This window comes from Saccoglossus kowalevskii, chromosome 10 (genome assembly GCF_978046115.1).
Source record: "Saccoglossus kowalevskii chromosome 10, keSacKowa6.1, whole genome shotgun sequence".
Classification (NCBI taxonomy): domain Eukaryota; kingdom Metazoa; phylum Hemichordata; class Enteropneusta; family Harrimaniidae; genus Saccoglossus; species Saccoglossus kowalevskii.
In genome coordinates this window covers 29,823,275-29,846,211 of record NC_140650.1, presented here as the reverse complement: position 1 = coordinate 29,846,211, position 22,937 = coordinate 29,823,275, and the positions used below count along the sequence as shown (strand labels likewise).

The window sequence follows — 22,937 nt, the reverse complement described above, 5'->3', positions numbered from 1 at the left end:
TATTATCAGTAGCCTTACAGGGGAGTTGTTATCAGTAGCCTTACAGGGAAGTTATTATCAGTAGCTTCACAGGGAAGTTATTATCAGTAGCCTTACAGGGGAGTTATTATCAGTAGCCTTACAGGTGAGTTATTATCAGTAGCTTCACAGGGAAGTTATTATCAGTAGCCTTACAGGGAAGTTATTATCAGTAGCCTTACAGGGGAGTTGTTATCAGTAGCCTTACAGGGAAGTTGTTATCAGTAGCCTTACAGGGAAGTTGTTATCAGTAGCCTTACAGGGAAGTTATTATCAGTAGCCTTACAGGGAAGTTATTATCAGTAGCCTTACAGGGGAGTTGTTATCAGTAGCCTTACAGGGAAGTTATTATCAGTAGCCTTACAGGGAAGTTATTATCAGTAGCCTTACAGGGGAGTTGTTATCAGTAGCCTTACAGGGAAGTTATTATCAGTAGCCTTACAGGGGAGTTATTATCAGTAGCCTTACAGGGGAGTTATTATCAGTAGCCTTACAGGGGAGTTATTATCAGTAGCCTTACAGGGAAGTTATTATCAGTAGCCTTACAGGGGAGTTGTTATCAGTAGCCTTACAGGGGAGTTGTTATCAGTAGCCTTACAGGGAAGTTATTATCAGTAGCCTTACAGGGGAGTTGTTATCAGTAGCCTTACAGGGGAGTTGTTATCAGTAGCCCAACAAGAACATTTGTGATTGATTGAGGGAGAACCATCTTAGCTAGTCATCTGTCTACCTGCCATTTACACCAATATACAATTTTATTTGACAGGCATAATTTCAACAAACATGTCCACTTTTAATAGAAAATTTCTCATAATTAACAATAATCACCAAACAGACAAGCACTTTTCATTTTCTGGCTATGTAACTCTGTTAAGCATGGTACCTAATTTTGAAATATAATTTCCACATTAGTAATGTTTGTGACCATGAAGCATTCTACCTTATTAGGAAATACAATTCCCATATTAGGAGTATAAGAGTTGTGCAACTAAGATGCATACTACCTTATTTGGAGGTAAAATTTCCATACATAGAATGTGAGCTGTGTGCCACTACAAGGACTCACCAGAATCAGGTAGCATCTTCAGCATAATACAGTCACCTCCATAGATCTCAGATACAACAACTTTACTCTCTTTCACAGTTTCCAGAACATTCAAAGTTTCTTGCAGAAACACAAACGGCTTCCCTTTCAGTTTGCTGGGCAATGCTTTGACAAGTTCATTTCTCAATCTGTCCATACTGCCAGACAAACTGACCACCACATTGCCAAGTCCACTGAAGGTGTGATCATCATTCATTGCAATAACATTCATGCTTTCATTCACATCTAGTTCTGGAAAATGAAAAAAATATATAAATACACAAAGGTAACAACATTTACTAGGATGGATCAACTAAATAAATTTTTGCAAGTCAGTGACATTTTGTAGCAAAGGAAATCTCTTTGAGGTCCCACAACAATGACGTTTGCAAAATTGTGTCTTCATGAATGCAATAAAATTCCCAAACTGAAGAAAACAGTTTATGATGCTGGAATGATCAATGCTTTAATACTGTCACCACCATAATGTTCAGAAACCAAAACTGAGTTGACGCCATTTACTATTTTGAGTTAAAAAAAAGTTCGTAAAATTTTTGGTTCTTGATTCATTAGTTCTATTTGCCAACAATTGTTTTACATTGATGTCTACTGATGAAGTACTGTGACCAGGATAATAAATGACCATTCAAAAGACACAAATATCACATGGTATTGAAACAATTCCCAAAAGTACAACTTGTGGAAAATATTCTTGATATTTTAATACTTTACAGATTTACCCATTAGATTTCAGTTAAAAGGGGAACAAGACAGGGTAACGAGAGTTGTTTCCATGGAAATGAACTTTTAGTTTGTCCCCCATGATGTTTAATACTCTGAATTATGAAGCCAAACTCCCTTTGTGCCAAACTGAGTGAAACTTAAAAGTAGGAGACCAAGCTTGATAGCAAGCAACACTCCGCCTCCACCACCAAATTGTGCTGAGATAGTGAAATCAAGTGTTGTCAACATGACCAATATCATAAAGTTCTAAATCTACTTTATATTTACTACCATCCCAAATGCTGTAATATAATTATTATATTTCACTATGAGCCAGACACCTCTCAAAACACCACATGGTAGCAGCTCCTATATAATAGTTTGTGATCTGAGTGCATGTTAGAACCAAATCAGTATGTACCAACAGACACATCTCTATGCATTGAAACTCACCAGTTTCTTGATTACCAGAGGGTGTGGCGGAACCAGGTGGTAGAGACTCAACTATAATAGTTGGAGATCTGATTGGTGTGTTGAAACCAGATCGCGCAGACATGGCACTGACTGGTCTGCTTGATACGTTCATGCTCTCAAAATCCTCTTTGGTAAATCTGTAAAAAAACATGATCACAATACCGGTAAAATAATTAATAGATAAAAAGCAGTTTTAGTGTTTTGGGGTAAAGGAAATATCATCACCAAATGAACAAATCTGAGAGAGGTCTACCCAAGGTACATATACACAAAGTATCAAAGCAATCAGACTTGTAGTTTTCAAGAAGAAGTCGAAAAAGTACAAGCCATGCATGGCACAGTCCCCGTTAATTATTGAATTAAGATATATAGTGTTGTTTATAGTAATATAGCTGGAATATAACCATGTCAGGAATATGATTATGATGATTGTTTAACATTAAAATGACTGACATTTGTATCTGATCGTCAAACAAGTACTTGTCCACATTGAGAGATATTGTTCTGGAACAGCATTAATTAAAACAAAATCAGTCATTTTGAATACATGTACCGGTATATATCTATAACATGATGTATAATGAATATATAAAATTTGAACATAATCAGTCAAAGTATGTCAGAGATGGCTCTAGAAGCCCATTCATTAAAACAAAATGACCGCCAGTCAGCCATTTTGAATCCGATCTGAAAAATAAAATGACGTGCACTAGGAACTCGTAATGACTAATGTATGTACCAAGTTTGAACAAAATCCATCCATAAATGCTTGATATTTGGCCACTTTGAATAGGATCGTCAAACTAATATATCTGTATATCTATGGCACGGTGTATACTGAATTTTTAAAATTTGAACATAATCAGTCAAAGCAAGTCAGAGATATGGCACTAGAACCACATTCATTAAAACAAAATGGCCGCCAATCGGCCATTGTGAATCTCATCTAAAAAACAAAATGATGTGCATCAAGCTCCTATATTGTCCAATGTATATACCAAGTTTGGACAAAACCCATCTGTAAACAGCAGAGAAATGCTTAATTTTGATGATTTTTCAATACAAAAATGGCTGCCATTCAGCCATCTTGAATCAGATCATAAAACAAATGGATGTGTATATGTATAATGTCATGTATAATGTATGTGTGAAGTCTGATTGTGATTGGTCCAAGCATTTTTAAGATACAGGTCCGGATGCACGCACGGAGGTCAAAACACGAGTCCCCGTTTCCAGACTGTGTCCGAACAGGAAATAAAAAAATTGATGAAGAAGACAATCACTAATATGATAAGCTCAAAGTTGAAAGGGGAGCTAGAAATGAACAGAAATCAAAAAGTTTATCACAAAGTAACTTTGTTTAAGTAGTGACAGTGATAATTAAGATTGAGTTGTCTACTTACTCAAATGTTTCAGGAGTACTTGCTATACCAGACTCACTACTACAATCACTGGTATTATCCCCCAGTAATCTTTCGGAAATTGTTCTCTTATCTGGGAATTTATCTGTTATTGGGATTGATTCAGCCTGCACCACATCTTTGCCTGCTCACACAAGATAAACGAACAAAAGTCAAGAGAAACATAATATTGCACAAGCTCCTCTATTAATGCTACATCTCTAGCTCTATGCTATCACTCCACTCCCATGTCCCTATATTCAGAGCAACGTCAATAGTGTGCAAGAGAAACATAATATTGCACAAGCTTTTCTATTAATATTCATGCATACTTTGAGGTATTCTCGTAATAACCTCATATTATACAGCAAAACTTTTGTTCAATATTTCAATCTTTTAAGAAATTGAATATTAAGTACTTTTAAATGATACAAATCAAAATAATCAAGACTTCTTTCACATGAGCAGCAGAATGAACAAGAGAAGTTAGTCATTCATGCAGATCAACCACTTCAATAAACTAATTTTCAAAGAAAATATACATCTCAACAACTATAAAAGCCAGCATGCCAAATGATAACACAAATACATGCTTAGAGATCAATGGCATGATCTATTCACAAGATTAGGAATTATCAATGTGATTTGTAGAATGTCTCAATAAATTTTATCTATATGCAGTAAAAAATTAGCTGCCAATAATTGTAGAAAATATATCTTCATTCAAAATGATAACTACAATGAAGGACAGAACAGCATGCATTGTACAATTAGCCTGCAGACGAATATAATCAAAACTGTAGTACTGGGAAGAATGTAGTTTCAAGTATACTGCTGAGTGAAGAGTCAGCAATTGAAGATCAAAACTTTAGCTTATAGCAGTCCGAACAAAATGCAGTTATCCTGCTTAGTGAAGAGTCAGCGATGGGAATCAAAACTAGTCTATGTGAGTCTTGGAATAATGTAGTAGTGGTGTGAGAACAGTTAACAATGTGGATCAAAACTGTAATCTATGCAACTGCCACACAAGTGTTTTTTTCTTGTGGACAAGAAAGAAACAACAATTATACCAGCAGTTACAAGTGTATAAACATACCCGAGTGTTGTTTCTTGTAGATAAGATAGATACAAACACCAATAGTAAAAACAGCTATAAAACCAAACAAGCTGGATAAAACAATGACCAATGCATATGATTCTGATAAAGTCTAGAAAGGAAGAAAAAGTTTCATTTAGTATATCAGAACCTACAGCATGTGCTAACATTAATAATTATATTTGTCAAATTTCCACTAATTTATGTAAGGATATTGATTAATGATGCAGTCTTTTCTTTGCATGGCAAAAATGAGTATACAAATCTTGAAACAATACAATAAACATTGTGCATGAAAAATATTTAAAATTTATTAATGTTCCTTTACAGCAACAAGCAAAATAATAGCCTACAATTCTTCAAATAATACATGTACTGTGTTATCTCAATGACCCTTACAGAGTAATATAACTTTAATTGTATATATCTTCCTATCTGGAATATTCTAAATTAAGCTATGCACTTTACCGGTACCTTTAGACTAGTGCCATAGTAATCCTCCCCATTGACCTGCATGGTTTCCATTGCAACTAATTCAGTCCCATTGAACGTTAATATCAGCCCATTTTTCACATCTTCCCACATTACAATAAGAGTATTATCCAAGTCATCTGGAGAGCCTGTTGCATCAAATGTAACCACTATACTCCCTGTAGGATATAATCAAAAAAAGCTTAGAAAGAACTTCCATGTACTGAAGGGTATTGGAGGCATGAAGTACTGCGTATTCACAATTAGCACATGTGCTTCTAATAGCAAGCAATGATTAGGGTGGTTCCAAGTAGCTATAGTTTAACAATTATAAATATTTAATGAAATAATGACCATATATGATGATTTGGTATTTTGGTCATATAACTTGTCAGACAACAAAATTATATCACCAGCTGCATGTCCCTATCTGCAACAGTACTTTAAATAAAATAAATGTACCATAAAAAAGTATGGGAGAATGATTGGGCAATTGTGTATACTTTTTTTCCTATGGACACCAGCATACACACGCAGCTAAGACATTATTTACAAAACATGACTCACTGTGTGGTAAATGTAGCTGCTGCAATGAGTGTTTACAAACACTAAGCAGGTAGTCTCAGCCCCTGTTTGTTTCACAGAGTAGTCATTTGCATATCAATATGTCTGACACAAGGTCTCGCTACCATTTTGGAAATGAGCGGATTTGTCATTTTCCATCTGCCAATTTTACCAAATTATAGCTAGCCCATTCCTTTAATTTGTTTCAAATAGCTTTGTACCTTTTGATTCCCTTACAAAGGTTATAACAGAATGTCATGCGAGAACAACCTGATTATTGCCGTAACTTCAACGTTTTCTAGGTATTTAAGTTTTTCAAAATTCAAGGTCTTCAACAGAAAGTAATGTATACTAAGTCTCGTTGGATTAACATCAAATTTGAACAGCTTTAAGATGACATTGAGAGAAACTAGAATGTATACAGACAAACTATTTCATAGATTATTTTTCAATGTATGATAGTTTAGATGTGAGAAATGTGACTAAGACTGAATCTTGGAATTCAGCACACTACTTTTTAAAACACAGTGCATGGACTGCTGAGTTTAGCAGACAACTGAACTACTAATACTATAATAATAGTTAAAGCACGGTGGTTGTCGCGCAGCGCGTGTTCGAATTTCATGTAAATAAACAATGTATTTTACACGCGTTGTATACGTCGCTATGAGTCTCATATCGAACAGGACGCGGCACGACGACTGCCGCCCTTTAACATGAGAACAGCTTCTTAGTGCAAGCATTTGGGTAATTTATTTGTTTTCAAAAAAGCAATATTTTATATTTGAGCATGTTGTGCATCACAGAATATAGATACATGCATAAAATCAACAAGCCATGCATGGCACAGTCCCCGTTAGTTATCAAATTTCAGATATATAGCTTTGTTTATAATAATATAGCTGGAATATAACCATGTCAGGAATATGATTTTTTAACATTAAAATGATTGACATTTGTATCTGATCGTCGATCAAACAAGTACTTGTCCATATTGAGAGATATTGCTCTGGAACAGCATTAATTAAAACAAAATAGCCACCAGTCAGCCATTTTGAATACATCTATATATTTATAACATGATGTAAAATGAATATATAAAATTTGATCATAATCAGTCAAAGCATGGCAGAGATATGGCACTAGAACTGCATTCATTAAAACAAAATGAGGCATTTTGAATGGGATCTGAAAAATAAAATGATTTGCATCAAGGTCTTATAATGTCCAACGTATGTACCAAGTTTAAACAAAATCCATACTAATTGCTTGATTATGATGATTTTTTAGCACAAAAATGGCTACCGGTACCATTCGGCCATCTTGAATCTGATCGTGAAACAAATTGACCACGTTCGAACGGGGTCTAACAAGTTTAGAAAAAACTCCTGTGTGCTGAGAGTATTGGAGACATATTAAAAAACAAGAAGCTTGGCACCTAATATTTGTCTGTTATTTGTTACTTAAAAAAACAAACAATGTGATCTACATAATTGAAGTTTAGAATACTTGGAGAAAATACATTTTGTCTGTTATTTGAGATGCACAACTTAAAAAAACAAACAATGTGATCTACATAATTGAAGTTTAGAATACTTGGAGAAAATACATTTTACATCTGCGGTTTTCAGACCAATTTATTCCAAAGCACTTCAATTTAAATCTTATTTGTTGACAAATTAGAAATAATAATAATTAGATAATCAATTTGTATTGATTTTCATTATTAGACTAATCATGTCTGTGGATTACCTCAGAACATCTATGAACCAAATTTCAATAAAATGTGAAATTATACTCATTGAGCAAATTGAGCGATTAGTATGCTCGAATTTCATTTCAAAACTGCATTTCCCAGGCATTTATATACCAAGTCTCATTGAAATGCAATAATTGGTTTTAAAAAAATTGGGTAATTATTATGCAAAATAAGCAATTATTATGTACAGATTTCAACCCCAAACTAATTAGGCCTGTGTATTGTTCCAGAGCACAATTGAACAAAGTTTTATTATAATGTGATGAGTAGTTCTTAAAAAATTAAAAAGCTGAAAAATAAATTATTATGCAAGTTAGGTAATTATTATGAATATATACGAACCAAAAACTAATTAGATCGTTGCATTGAATCAGAGAATTTATGTACCAAGATTCATTGAAATAAGATGATAAGTACTTTAGATTGAAATAGCATGATCTAAGTACTTGAGATATCAGTGGAAATACTAAAAATGTATTATTATGCAAATTATGTAATTAATATGCATGAATATTAACCAAAGCTTATCAGGTCTGTGCAACATCCTATGACATCTATGTATCAAGTTTCATTGTAATGTGATGATTAGTACTTTAGTGGATATCAGTGGAAAAGCTGAAAATTGACTAATCACTATGCAAATTAGGTCATTAATAGTCACATTTGTATATCTTGCATTCATATCAAGCATACATACCTTCAGAAAGCTGGACATTGCTCACTATCACATTTGTATATCTTGCATTCATATGGTTGATAAACATTATAGCAAAGTAAGTTTCTAAACCGGAAACTACACTTTTGTAATTCTCATCAAATGTCAACGTCACACTCTTTGTGGTGCCAGATAGAATAGGTGCACCAGGATCAATCACATCAAAGCTTGACAATACAACAGTTAGTTCATAGTCAGCTGGACTGGATGTCACTGTCACTTCAAGAATATAGTCCTTGCCATATGTATCAATGTATAAATCAGAGTATGCAGCCTGTGAGGTGTCTGCTTGGACAGGGACAGACAGATCTCCTTTAAGATTGCCCAGATACAATGAAGGCATGAACAACTTGATGTGTGATGTCCATGTGTGACCCTAAAATGAACATAAAACAAAGTGATGTCATAATTCACTCACTCACATTTCCACCATTTTTTTAAAAACATGGATTTATGTAATGAGTACAGAATTTTTGTGTAGGTTTTAAGTGTATTTTAATAGTAAATTTGGACTCTACTACTACTCTATCAAAAACCAGCACTCATTTATGTAAAACTCAATATTTCACATCTGAACTCACTATTACATGTTATATTTCTGTGAAATATCACTAGGTATACTAGGCTGGACGATGGTTTACATATATGCTTAAACAAGAATGGACTCATCATGAAACCAATATTCTGTATTAATCATAAATATTTTATATTCCAGTTAAGGGAACTGATCATTACCACCAAGCCGGTTTCCTGTGAGTCTCCTGCGGCATGCGTTGCTTTACCGTACCGGTCGTTGCTTTACCGTACCGGCCGCTGCTTTACCGTACCGGCCGTTGCTTTACCGTACCGGCCGCTGCTTTACCGTACCCGAAGGTCATTAGCCGTACCGGCAAGGCCGTTACCGTACTGGCAGGAGGCAATTCACACTTCTGACAAGTTAATTTATGCATTGATTTTCCGGTTTACAGGTAAAATGCCGACCTGTTTAAATTTCAGTTTTATGCACAGGATCGCCAGAGAAAGCAGAACTGTAGAATTAATTTGAGTAGAATTTGTTTAGTTTGTAGTTATAGACTGTTTATAAATCATTTTGTTCATGTTTGCTATACGGTAGCTTTCGAGGTCAAATACACCACCAGGGCAATTTGTTGCGTCTTTTTATTTGTCAGAGATTAAACTTTACCATTATTATTGCATAATATTTACATTCAAGTTGCGCGTGATAATGCTACACATGATTTTTGTGAGACCATGGAGCTCCCAGTACGTCCAAGTGAACTGTTGGATATGACTACAGACGGAACTGCGTCTTTATTTTATACGATTTTTTTTTTTAAATCGGGATCAGTGCTCCCAAATCAACTGAGCCGACAAAGTGGATTACAAAAATAACAGTTCCATGAAAGTGGCTATATTTGTGTATGATGAATCCTGAGTCGGTAGTTTTGGCATGTAACCTAATGGTTTTGGTTATTGTTACAAATGCACAGTGCAGACGTAATTTTGTTTTCATTTTTTCACTTTATCTGGCGCCAGTGCACGTGTGCTTGGATGTTTTTTTATTCAGTGATTGGGCTAAATATTTGACGACGTTGCCAACGTATTCAACATACGAAAATAGCATGTGTGTGCGTGTGCGCGAATGATAGATGCAGACGAGATTTCTCGTCGCAACGCGTTTTATTAGTTTATTTCCAACGCGAGTGGTCGGCGCCTTTGATTGCGTTTAGTTTGTTCTTTCATTCGCAAAATCTATCGCTGGCACCGTTTATTTTGTTATGTCTCACAACTGAATGTCCAAGCTGACTTTGTATTGGCTGTAATTATTTTTTTTTTTTTGTAAAACAAAAAAAAGTCCCGACCTTTCCAGTCTAAAACGTATTCTGCCCCAAACCAAACAGCCCTTTTCAGGGCCAATCACATGTTCCAAAAAGAGATGTACCGGCACACTTGCACACTCTGTTTTGTTATAATAAAGTTACATTGGGGATTGTTGGAAGGGATGTGTAAATATGTTTGGTCAATTCCATAAGCAAAATCACAAAATGAGGTCGAAAAGCAATGGAAAAATGTTGAACTAGAGCAAGGTCAAATTCCGTTTTACGCACTTGAATTTTATCTGGACTACGTGCACGCGTTGCGCGTGTTATTGTCGACAAAGTATCAAAACAGATTTTTGAACGCCCAAGCCCGAATTTAAATACATGTGAGCTCGGCCAAGCGAGTCACGCTGACAGATTATGCAAGTATCATCGAATTCATGCGACAGGTTGAGACGTTTTATTCAACGTTGTGGGTAAGCTACGATTTAGGACTGTCGTTTTATAGCGTTACAGGCGATCATGAATATGTGAATAACACACATATATTGAAAAAAACACATGCGAAGAATTTCAGAAAGACTTTTTTATTTAATTTATTTATTTATTTGTATTTCGACGGTTGCCCGACTTTCTTTCCACTGTGTGAGCTACTGACAAATATAAACAAATAATTAAACCATCGAGTCCTCTAGTCGACTGGGACGTAACACTCTGTTGTACAAGTCCTAAAAAAAAATTCTTATTGTTTGCAAAATGCCCAATTAATTCATGCATGACTCACGGTTACCGGCAGGGCGCCGATCAGTTACCGGGGCTTTGTTTACCACGCATTCATTAATCGAAGGTGATAAATAGTCGGTATTGGTCCCATCAGTACGGTAATTGTCCAGCCGGTACAGTAAAGCACCGGCCGGTACGGTAACGCAACGGTCGGTACGGTAACGCAACGGTCGGTACGGTAACGCAACGGTCGGTACGGTAAAGCAACGACCGGTACGGTAAACCGAGTCAAACTCACAGGAAACCGGCTGGGTGGTAATGATCAGTTCCCTAAGCACGTACCTTCCATGAAATATCTTCTGCAGTTTCACCTAGGATGACATCAACAATTTCAATGATAGGCTGTGGTGTGAATAACTCGCCTTCATAAGCAGAATCAGGAACAGCTACAACACCCAGAGAGTATGGACGATTGGATACAGTGAATGAAATGGAAACAACACCTAATGTTGTGTTTTCTGGGACAGTGATGACGAAGTCTAGGATGTAATCTCCGGCATGTGTGATGGCTAAATTGGTGAAACTAGCATATCCATTAACAAATACCACACTGGTTTTACCAAGCAACTGTGCTCTGGTATCACCTATGTTAGGTCTTAGTGATACACTCAGTTGCCATGGTGATGAACTATGACCGAGGTTCTCAACGTTGTCACCCTGAATGAACAGAAAATCAAAAGATAAATACATTTCATACAAACTAGTAAACTGAGCTCTGTCATATTTGACAAGTTTAAAAGTCATTTATTCCATGAAATAATATTCACTTCAAACTTTGTTCTTATCTCAAGATATAAAACATTATACATGTATATAAATACAAAAAAATTCAAAAACTCCATAGTTACCAGAGCATCAAGAGCATTAATGACTGGTTGCTGTTGAAAAATTGCTCCTTCATAGGCTCCTGAGATTTCATGGTAAATATTCAATCGTTTAGGAATTTGATATATCAGAGCAATCTCATCATCAGCTTTTTTAGCCAATTCATCATACCTACAAACAATAGATTAGTTATTGGTATCAGTTTGAATTGTGTGCCTAACGTTATGTAGATAGATTTTCAAAGTGTTTTGCTGCAGAGTGAACAATAAAAAAAATACCTGACATCTCCATCAGCTGGCCCACCAGTTTCATTTGTTGCTCTCACACCACCAGTTGAATCTACTGCGGGTGCTACTGGATCAGTGACTGATAATGTTAATACTTCTACACCCAATGCATTATCCAATCCACCACTCTGACCTTCATTTACAAGGGTGGATGCTATCTCTTCTAATTCCTCAAATGATAAACTATCATTGAGACCAGTATAATTGGAATCTGATAAATAGAAAATATGTTTACATTTGAACCAAATAAAAATCAGCCTCAGCTGTTAGCAGCGCACATCTCAATCAAACAAACAGCCTCTCAGCTGAAATAACTCCACTGTTAGCAATGCACATCTCAATCAAACAAGCAGCCTCTCAGCTGAAATAACTCCACTGTTAGCAATGCACATCTCAATCAAACAAGCAGCCTCTCAGCTGAAATAACTCCACTGTTACCAATGCACATCTCAATCAAACAAGCAGCCTCTCAGCTGAAAAAACTCCACTGTTACCAATGCACATCTCAATCAAACAAGCAGCCTCTCAGCTGAAATAACTCCACTGTTAGCAATGCACATCTCAATCAAACAAGCAGCCTCTCAGCTGAAATAACTCCACTGTTAGCAATGCACATCTCAATCAAACAAGCAGCCTCTCAGCTGAAATAACTCCACTGTTACCAATGCACATCTCAATCAAACAAGCAGCCTCTCAGCTGAAAAAACTCCACTGTTACCAATGCACATCTCAATCAAACAAGCAGCCTCTCAGCTGAAATAACTCCACTGTTACCAATGCACATCTCAATCAAACAAGCAGCCTCTCAGCTGAAATAACTCCACTGTTACCAATGCACATCTCAACTGAAGTATGTATCATTAAACAAGCCTTGCATGGAACAGTCCCCGTTAGTTATTGAATTTATATATACATGTAGTTTTGTTTATAGTAATATAGCTAGAATATAACCATGTCAGGAATATGATTATGATGATTGTTTAACATTAAAAATGATTGACAGCCATTTTGAATACATGTATAATGAATATATATAAAATTTGAACATTTGAACATAGTCAGTCAAAGCATGTCAGAGATATGGCTCTAGAAGCCCATTCATTAAAAAAAATGGCCACTAGTCAGCCATTCTGAATCCGATCTAAGAAATAACATGCATCAGGAACCCGTGATGTCTAATGTATGTTCTAAGAATGAAATCCATTCAGAAATGCAAGAAATGCTTGATAGCACAAAAATGGCCACCATTCGGTCACTTTGAATAGAATCTGTCAAACCAATATATCTGTATTTTTATAACATGATGTATAATGAATATATAAAATTTGAACATAATCAGTCAAAGCATATCAGAGATATGGCTCTAGAAGCGCATTCATGATTTAAACAAAACAGCCACCAGACAACAATTTCAATCCAATCTGACAAACAAAATGATGTGCATCAGAAATCCATAATCTTTAAAGTATGTACCAAGTTTGAACAAATCCATCCATAAACGTCAAGATCAAGTTCTGGAATGCCAGAAATTCTTTAATTTTTGATGATTTTTTAGCACAAAAATGGCTGCCATTTTGAATCAGATAGTCAAACCAATATATCTATGCTATGATATATAATGAATATATAAAATTTGAACATAATCAGTCAAAGCATGGCAGAGATATGGCACTAGAACTGCATTCATTAAAACAAAATGGCTGCCAGTCGGCCATTTTTAATTTTTAATTTTAATAAAATATGTGCATCAAGGTCCCATAATGTCCAATGTATGTACCAAGTTTAAGCAAAATCCATCCATAAATGCTTGATTTTAATGACTTTTTAACACAAAAATGGCCACCATGCATTCGATCATCTTCAATCAGATCGTGAAACAAATTGATGTGCATATTTATAATATCATGTATGATGTATGTGTGAAGTTTGATTGTGATTAGTCCAGGCATTTCTAAGATACACGTACACACGGACGCACAAAGGTAAAAACATAAGTCCTCGTTTTCGAACTGCATCCGAACAGGGACTACAAATGTAGTTGAGAAAAAGTAAGATGCAACTAAGGTCATTAATATGCAAGGTTTCAACCAGAAACAAATCAGGTCTGCATATTATCCCAGAGCATCAGTGGAACAGACACACACACACACACAGACAAACGCCCATACATACATACACACACACACAGATGCACTAACCGCAATGACTTTCATTGTGTGCTTGACACTAGAGTCAAAAATAAAAAGAAATTCATTACTCACTGAATGAATCAATACTTGATGTTGGGGGATCACCAATTTCCACAGTCACAGTTGCAGGATCTACAGCTCTTCGACGTCTCTTGCTCTGTCTGACAATGTCAACTACCCGGATTTGATCTGTGCTGATACCGAACATGTTAGCGAGGTTTGAAATCAAGTTAGTCTCAAAGAAGTCATCAATATGGACAGGATCAATACCGAATGCAACAATTATTACAGGACTAAGGCGAACTTCTATTACATCAGATCCACGGATCAGAAAATACAGAGTTTGAATCTTTTTGTCATGAAAATTTTGTCCACTCGGACCACCTAGCATGGGGAGATACTGGTCATCAGGAAGAGAAGGATTCTTGGGTAACCAGGTGAAGGAAGAGCCAGACAACTTAGCATTTGTTGGTGCAATATACGCATCATTGCGGTAGACATCTAAACGTTGTGAATTTGCTCCCCACAGATCAATTCGCACAGTTTCATCATCATCAGCATTCAGGAGGTGAAAACGAAGGTTTTGAGGATTAGTGTCAGTGAATGCCATGTCATAAATCTTTCCACTGGAAACAATAGTATAGAAGGTGCTAATGCGTTCCTGACACGTGTACCCAAGACACCATCCTTGATCCATGGGTCCATTAATTAAATCTATGTAACCATCAGCTACAAGACCAATTGGTGATACACGTCGTGTTTCGGTATCTTCATCCATACTCTCAATTACCATCATAATGTAGTCTAAATCATGACATTCATAGGCATGCCAGTCATCATGATATACACACTCATCATTCCGTATAATACCTGAATCAAAGACAAATGTACATCTCTCAATATGATAAGCACTAAAAAGAAATTCTTCCACATATTCACATTCCATATATGCAACAGCTTTTAACATAAGCAAAGGATTTCTATACTTTCAAAAATAGTCAGTTTATGCATGCATAATATTACAGTACTGATTAATTAGTTATTAGTTGACTTTTTATAACGTTATCTGGATGGACCAACCTTTTTTTGGTGCTACATCATCAATGTTCTTACGACTTCCATCTAGATTGGTCAGCAGAGGTAATGGAATACGGTAATCACCAACTCCATGTCTTCTATCACCATCCCATTCATATTCAGACTTTGGTATCACTGTTCCTGGTGTCCCCAACAATCCACCATCAAGATCTTTGATAATGGCTTTCTTCTTTCCATCACAATCCATGTCTACACAATCTGCTGGATTTACAAAACTGAAATCATAGAAAATAATGTTATTATAAGATGGATGTTATTTATAATGCAATACCATGCTTGTGCTTGTGGAGTAAAATCACTTGGAGCTTAAACCCACTTGATCAATCCATGCTTTCTCTATACATGATTTGAAAACATATTGTAGTTATTGCAATTGTGCATAGTGGTAAATTGTAGCCTGCTACACTAAGCACTATGACAGTTTACAACATAAATCTTCTGAAAAGTAATCTATAGATTTATACAGCATGATTTTAGGTATCAGTTTGGAGATGCATGTAAATATCCTCAATTTAAAGTGCCTGTGAAATGCACACCCACACGTTTCCCATTTTAGATCTGTGTCCCGCTGTTATTGATTTTTGTTTTTGAAAATGATTACTTGTATCCAAGTAAATTAGAGATATTTCTAGTGTTGTAGCCACGCCCACCTATCCTGAAACGGTTGACTGTTATCGGATTTCCGACTCTCGCCGAAGTCAAAGTACGCCATCAAATGCCAAAATTTGAGAGGAAGCCATACTCGTGTACCGTACTTTTATAACACTGTGTCATTCAACATACTTTTAAACGATTATACATTTTTAGGATGTTTTTATTTTATTTGTTTAGAGAGAGAGAGAGTTTTTTAAAGAAATAGATTCCGGACCAGCCCATGTTCATTGAGGCGGATTTCAGAAGAGAAGAGACATTAGGTAAGTGTTTCAAATGATTTGACTTTATTGCGATCTTGAATATCGCTTTATAGAGACCATTTAGTTCGTGTTATGTAAGAAGTAGCAATAATTTTGATAGTGACGCGAAAATGAAGCATCGGACAAACGGGAAATTAAACAGCACTTACACGTGGCTAATTGTTTTCATTTTCGCAGACTAAAAGTTTCTGAATTGTTCGGTGATTAGTGTTGAATGTCAAATTCACACCTCTGTTACCTGTACTTGCAGCTTGATCTGCGTAATAATTTATGGAATAAGAATCCGGGCTTGGGATGTCAATGCGTTTCGACCAAGTAAATTTTAATATCATGTCATAATTGACAATCATGCTAACTCGAATCCACTCTGAATTTGTCTGTATTTCAATTATTTTTGATGTCCAATCAACCATCGCCATTCACGCACTTGTCCTCGCCGGGTCCCGACATGTTCACCCATTTCAACAGAATATCAATTCATTTCTACTGTGATCGGTCGATTTTTAAAATTTTATTTCTCTATTTTATTGCTTACTATAGTCAAATATTTAGAATGTCAAAATTTTTTTTACTCAGGCGATCGATGAAATAAAACAGTGCAGTGAAATGCCTAGTAACCTACTAAATAACGAGACAATTCAGGCGTCAAATTCAATTTAAACAAACTCAGCGATGATCGACATAGGCGTAGAGTTCCATGGAAATAGAAGTCGACACTTCAACTGACTACCATATAAGTAATTGTGCAGTCCTGACCAATCCCGTTGTGTACAAACAAGCGAAGATGACAACCACCATGACCAGCTACGCCAGAAAGGACTTATTTTGCATCTATCTCAACCCTATGCGACAAACTTGATATTATGTGTTCTTTATGGTCCATTCTTCCTCGACGAACAAGTACATAAGTGGCAATTCAGTCAAAGATGAGAAAACTATACAAGAAATGTGCCTTATATACATGTATCGACAATGCAAGCTGCCCAGCAAGTTCCCCTTCTGACGTCACAGGGGGAATTTTTTGTATGCAAATGAGAAGCTAATGAGAAGCCTCGTTTTAAAATACACAAAAATAAAGTTGTCCTAGACTGAATTTGAAACGCATTTTTTTACATTAAACAAATATTTTATGCTTGGAAACATAAAAATGAATAATATTGATGTACCAATGAATGATTTCAGGCCAGAAAATAAGACATGCTTTGTCATACTGATTTAAAACTGACTTTTTGTCTCCACATGGTTTGAAATTTTGGAGGGAGGGGTTCTTTACGGATATGAACAGGGATATGTTCCTTCTCCCTGCTCATTTATCATTTTGTTTGAAATTATTAGCACAAAATATGGTAAACCAATAAAATATGTGCATGCACATGTATCTGAGTGTTGTGAACTCTATTGTTGAAATATGTCTGAGAAAATCAAATAAAGCAACTTACCCTAAAGATGGCCAATGTATAAAAACTTTTGATGTGGGTAGGACGTCCACAAACTTTGCCCCTTTCATAAAGATTGGATGCATAGCATCACCATTGAGAGGATTTGTGATAATAGCAACATCTGTTTTTCCACAAGCACTACCGAAGTTGGAGAATGTGACGTCTGAAAGACAAAAGAGTGAAAGAATATTCTGAAGGTGCCAGAGGTTTGAAACGTTATATCTAAATGGTCAGATCAGCATTCTCCATTTTTCAAAATCCATCATTACCAGGATTTATGAGCCAAAATTACCTTTGATGAACAAAATGAACAACACATATAGTTAGTAATATGGATGTAAGATGGCCGGCATATATTTATCATAATAACATGCGAGTTCCTGGAATAATATTCGTAATTCAAAAATCTATTTTCCAGCTGATAAGGCGCTGTATGCATTGTGAATAGATGAACACCCTAAAAATTTAAATAATGGCTCAGTATTTAAACATGGAAGAAAAATACCAAAAACAATTGTCAAAACCTGCAGCCATGTGTCCTTTAGCTATTCATGAAGTAGCTTGATTTGGACAGAAAATAGTGGGTAGTACATAAAATGAACATGTACATTTAAAGACAGATATGGTGATGATATTGAAAAGTTTGTGATAAATACAAAAACTGCTGTAAAAAAACTTTATTTTAGCTGAAGTTAATTTTTACTGAAACAATATTCTAGCTGTTTTATATCCCTTCAGCCAAAATATATTATAAGTAAAAATAGTACTTTAAAGTACTTTACACGGAACTAAAAATTTATGTAGACATTCAAGTAGAATTCTATTTTTTCCAATTTATTGTTCATTCTACAATTAGTGGTGCTGTTTAAAGTTCACATCAACACACTCATAACAAATATTTCTCAAAACATGCACCCACAACACAATACGCACCTGTTATCATTGTCTTGCCGCTAATTGCGGGGTATCCTTCAAATCCATGAAATCGGAAAAATGGTGCACCTGAAGTGGTTGAGGTGAACGAAGCCCAGGTGAAACCAGATTTGCCACCGGAGGGAGTTCTTGGTGCACGATGTGTGAAGGATTGTTGTACAGCATCAGATTTTGACTGGAGAGAGAAAAATATTAATCAATGTTGATCAAGCATAATCTTTTGCATGATTATATTGTTAAAGGGTGATCGTCGTGCTGTGTTGATACGGGACTCATAACGATGTACACAACACATTCAAACACATGCTGTGTGACCACCACCACCCTATAAGGAATAACAATCCCCCAGAGACGAGTAAACCACAAAATTTGAGCCTGTTTCACGACATATACACACAAGCTATAGCAAGTGTGTATATGAAGTGAACTGCTCAAAATAGAGTACTGAAAAATGTGTACTAGAAGCAGCGACTTGTATTACAATGGCATATTCTGACAGAGGGAATGAGTCTTCTATATATACGAGAAATGGTGAATTTTTGCTTCTCAAATGTTAAAAAGAATGGGTGCGGCTTCTATTAGGGATGCAGCTTTTAATACAGATTTTACGGTAGTATCAGTCACCTCTGGGGTGGTTATGTCTATTATATTATACCTACTTCATTTTAAAGGTCATTCTGAGATACAGAAATAACTTCAAATCACCATAAATCAAATGTGATACATGTGTGTGACACACTGGTGAAATATAATAACTCTCGTGCCTACTGTTAAACAGGTACATTTTGTAACATCAAAAATGTTACAATAATCGAAGAAACTTTAGAAAAACCTCCAGTGTAATAAGGGTATAGCAGGCATGAAGAGCAAATTAGAAATATCACATTCACTATTAGAAGTACATAAAGTAAATACTTTTTTAATACAAAGTCACAGAAATACTGTAAAAGGGTTAATTATTCACTGGGTTTTAATTTTGCTTATTTCGCTGACTGGAAAATGAGCTAAATTAAAACCCAGTGAATATGTAAAATTTAGCATAGAACACATTATCTAAATGATAAAACCATGAATTTAAAACCCAATGAATATGCCTGAAATGCTAAATCAGTGAAATTTAAACCCAGTGAAAATTAGTTATTTTACAGGATGTCCCATTTGGACCATACACAAATATAATGGGGTAATATTTATAAATAATGTAGACGTAATAATTCTGTTGTACATCATTTTAGTAACAGTACTTGAAATAATACAGTTATGTATGTTAATGTGGTCATATTACCATACATGGTTAACTGATATGTTAATTAGTAATGTATCTCTTGTCTAATGCTTATATTATAGCATTGAGATATTGCAGTTATAATTATGTTGCATGACCATATATCATCATTTGATATGTTGGTCACAACTCTTGTCACAATCCTTCAATATATTGCACTGCTCACATTGTTCAGTCTACAAAAATACTTCAGATTTACAGTTTATATTTTGAAATATTGTTTATTTCAATATATGACATGCACACAGTTATTACATGATAGAATAATCATTAAATGTGTTTATTTTGAGTAAAAAATACATATATGGTTCCTGAAAATGAGGTAAAATTTATGCCAAATACTATAATTATACTAATATTATGATCTGTTATGTTGCTAAAAAACCTAAGGAGCTATGATATATAGTTTTTTTCTCTATATATTGGAATTATACATATTAATTAGATTACATGACTAAATATGGTCAAATAATGTGTTGGCCAGATGCTTTGTTCATTGCCTTCGATATTGAACTGAATATATAGTCCTATCTGCAGCGGTGCTTGAGATATTACAATTATGCATATCAATGAGATCACATGACACCTTATTTATACAAACTAAGATAACATAAAGGGACACGAATTAAACTTAGTCTTTAATCTTTGCCTCAAAGTAATGAGGGTGCTTAAATGACCTTGGCAAAAAAGGTAAAATTAACAGATCAGAGTGAGTTAGCGCATGTTTATAGAATAAAATTTCTTGATTCAAATGCCCTCTATAATGGTATTGGTATGTGCAGATAGATAAAAAAAAAAAGATAGATGTTTTTTTCATGGAGACATTAAAAGTTTTAATTTGATTATGTATGAATAAGAAGAGAATTGTTGTTTCTTCATATGACTGGAAATCAAAGGTCCACAGTTACATACCTGAGCAGTACTGCAATCAAAGCTTGGACTTGTACCAACAAACAAAGAATTATCAATACTGACAAATTTATCAGAAGTCTGGTGACTGAGTGCAGGTGGTCCATACACCATTGGCATCACACTTGCGTAGTTATCAACAAGCACTAAATTAGACATCATAACACTGCACTGAGGATGAAACCAGACTCCAAAGTCATAGCTTCGATAGACAAGGAAGTTGGAGATCTTGGAACATCCTGTCAGGCCATCACTGTAGTACATATGGATACCATGTAGAGTTGTATGCGCTACATTGCCTTCCCATTTGTTTTCAGGATCTGGTTCAGAGTAGCATGGCTCACCAGAGATTTTGAATCCAACTCGCTCTGAGCCACCAACAGCGTTGTTTTTCATGACTACCCTCATTGCCTTGTTTACTTCAATACCACCCATCCATATAAGATTCACAGGCTCAAATCTATCTTGATATGTACCAGGAAATATTGTTAAAGTTACCAAATTATGTTCTAAGCGATTGTCACTGCCAGCAACGATGATACCTACAATAACAGGAAGTTACAGTCATATATGAGGTATGTATGAGTGCCTCAAAACAGCAAAAATTATGATTCATATTCATTATTTTATTTTTACCTAACATGAGAATTTCATATAACATGACAGTGGCGCATCACGCTTTGTCTATTGCATGTTGTCACCAGACATTCTCTGACAGACACCAATATTATGACGTGACAGGATGTTTACAGGACCCCAGAAGCAGTTATTTTATTCATTCTTTTTTGTAAATCATATGACAAGTTACTTTTGATTTGTTATGGATGTTTGTTTGTTGAATTCAGATTACCATTAATTCCCAAATGTTCTGAAGTGTGGTGTTACAGTAATCAGTAACAAGTACCGATTAGGCCCTATCCAACGCTATGGCCTCTCCAAAGAGGGGGGTACTCGAATATTAGAGCATGCTCGAAAATGAATTTTTAGAAGAGCCACTAAATGTGATGAAGATTTGCAAAAAATATTCCATTTTAGTACAAAAACATTAAATACATACTCTATTTGCGTACTTCGCCAGCGGGTTAGCCAGGGAATTCACACAAAAAAATAAGACAAGAAGATTGAGGGACTTTGCAACATCCCAGACACTTTCCTGAGATTAACCTGGATGCAGTATGCAGTATGTGTTGCCATGAGGAACGGCACAGTTGGGATGAATATGAACAAGAAATTATAGGTGTAAATGTCTGATTCAAACTATATTTCATTTTGCACAATATTTTTTTATTAAAACCATGCTTCTTGGTAGCAGAATTGTTCAACAGTGGTAGCAAAGGGATTTTGCTACCTGTTTAGCTAGTAGCAAATACAACCGTGTCACATCCTATTAGCTATTAGCTTGTTGATGTGATAAAGAAGAAAAAACTGGTCTAAACTGAAGCAAAACAAAACAGCGTATCTACCTGCACCAACAGTATGGTGTATGACATTGTTTTCTATATTCAGTCCATTCGTTGTATACACACCAATACCAGTATTGAAACCATGATGGAAACTATTGCCTCGGATGTAGGATGAATTCTGGATTATATCACCAACATCTCGGAATGCCAAGGCATACCTTGGATCAGAGTAATCAGGCCAACCTTCTTGACCACAATTCTTAAATTCCACATTTTCAATTCTACCATTCCCTACAAAGATGATAATGATAAGACACTATCAGCACTATTAAATCAGATATTTAAAAAGGTACAGTCAGTCTGAGAATGTGAGTGATTTCGTTCAAATCAGAAAAATATTGTTTCATCTAGAAGCTACTAGACCACGTTGTGTTTCATTTGATAATAGTAATAATAATAATCTATTACACCATAATGAAACAATTCAATTTAGGCAGGATAGTAATAAAATATTAGGGTTGTAAGGTAGCAAGACTATTATTGGTGCTGAAAATTTGCGATTTTCACATTTATTTATTAATTGATGAAATGAACTATACACTTTCAAATGATAGAGTAAACATAACATAGAATATCATGCAAGTTTGTTAAAATGTAGATATTCTCTCAGACACTAATAAACAGACTGGCAACGCTATTGTTCAGAGGTATCAATAGGTCTAATCCCCGGTGAAGGTGTGTCTTGGCT

At 35.4% G+C, this 22,937-nt stretch overlaps 1 protein-coding gene across 1 annotated transcript in view; it reads right to left on the bottom strand.

Annotated features, from left to right (window-relative positions):
• The window catches only part of LOC100374499 (fibrocystin-L-like), a 94,257-nt gene that overhangs the window by 5,586 nt on the left and 65,734 nt on the right, over nucleotides 1–22,937 (bottom strand). The window contains exons 41-55 of the mRNA XM_085504477.1: nucleotides 22,250–22,480; nucleotides 20,790–21,328; nucleotides 18,593–18,767; nucleotides 17,660–17,822; nucleotides 15,289–15,521; nucleotides 14,281–15,078; nucleotides 12,011–12,230; nucleotides 11,756–11,903; nucleotides 11,190–11,564; nucleotides 8,287–8,680; nucleotides 5,270–5,445; nucleotides 4,796–4,907; nucleotides 3,703–3,844; nucleotides 2,279–2,436; nucleotides 1,085–1,354 (exon numbers count right to left, since the gene is read on the bottom strand). Of these exons, the coding sequence (XP_085360603.1) occupies nucleotides 1,085–1,354; nucleotides 2,279–2,436; nucleotides 3,703–3,844; nucleotides 4,796–4,907; nucleotides 5,270–5,445; nucleotides 8,287–8,680; nucleotides 11,190–11,564; nucleotides 11,756–11,903; nucleotides 12,011–12,230; nucleotides 14,281–15,078; nucleotides 15,289–15,521; nucleotides 17,660–17,822; nucleotides 18,593–18,767; nucleotides 20,790–21,328; nucleotides 22,250–22,480 (4,134 nt within the window). The remainder of the gene's footprint in view (nucleotides 1–1,084; nucleotides 1,355–2,278; nucleotides 2,437–3,702; nucleotides 3,845–4,795; nucleotides 4,908–5,269; nucleotides 5,446–8,286; nucleotides 8,681–11,189; nucleotides 11,565–11,755; nucleotides 11,904–12,010; nucleotides 12,231–14,280; nucleotides 15,079–15,288; nucleotides 15,522–17,659; nucleotides 17,823–18,592; nucleotides 18,768–20,789; nucleotides 21,329–22,249; nucleotides 22,481–22,937) is intronic.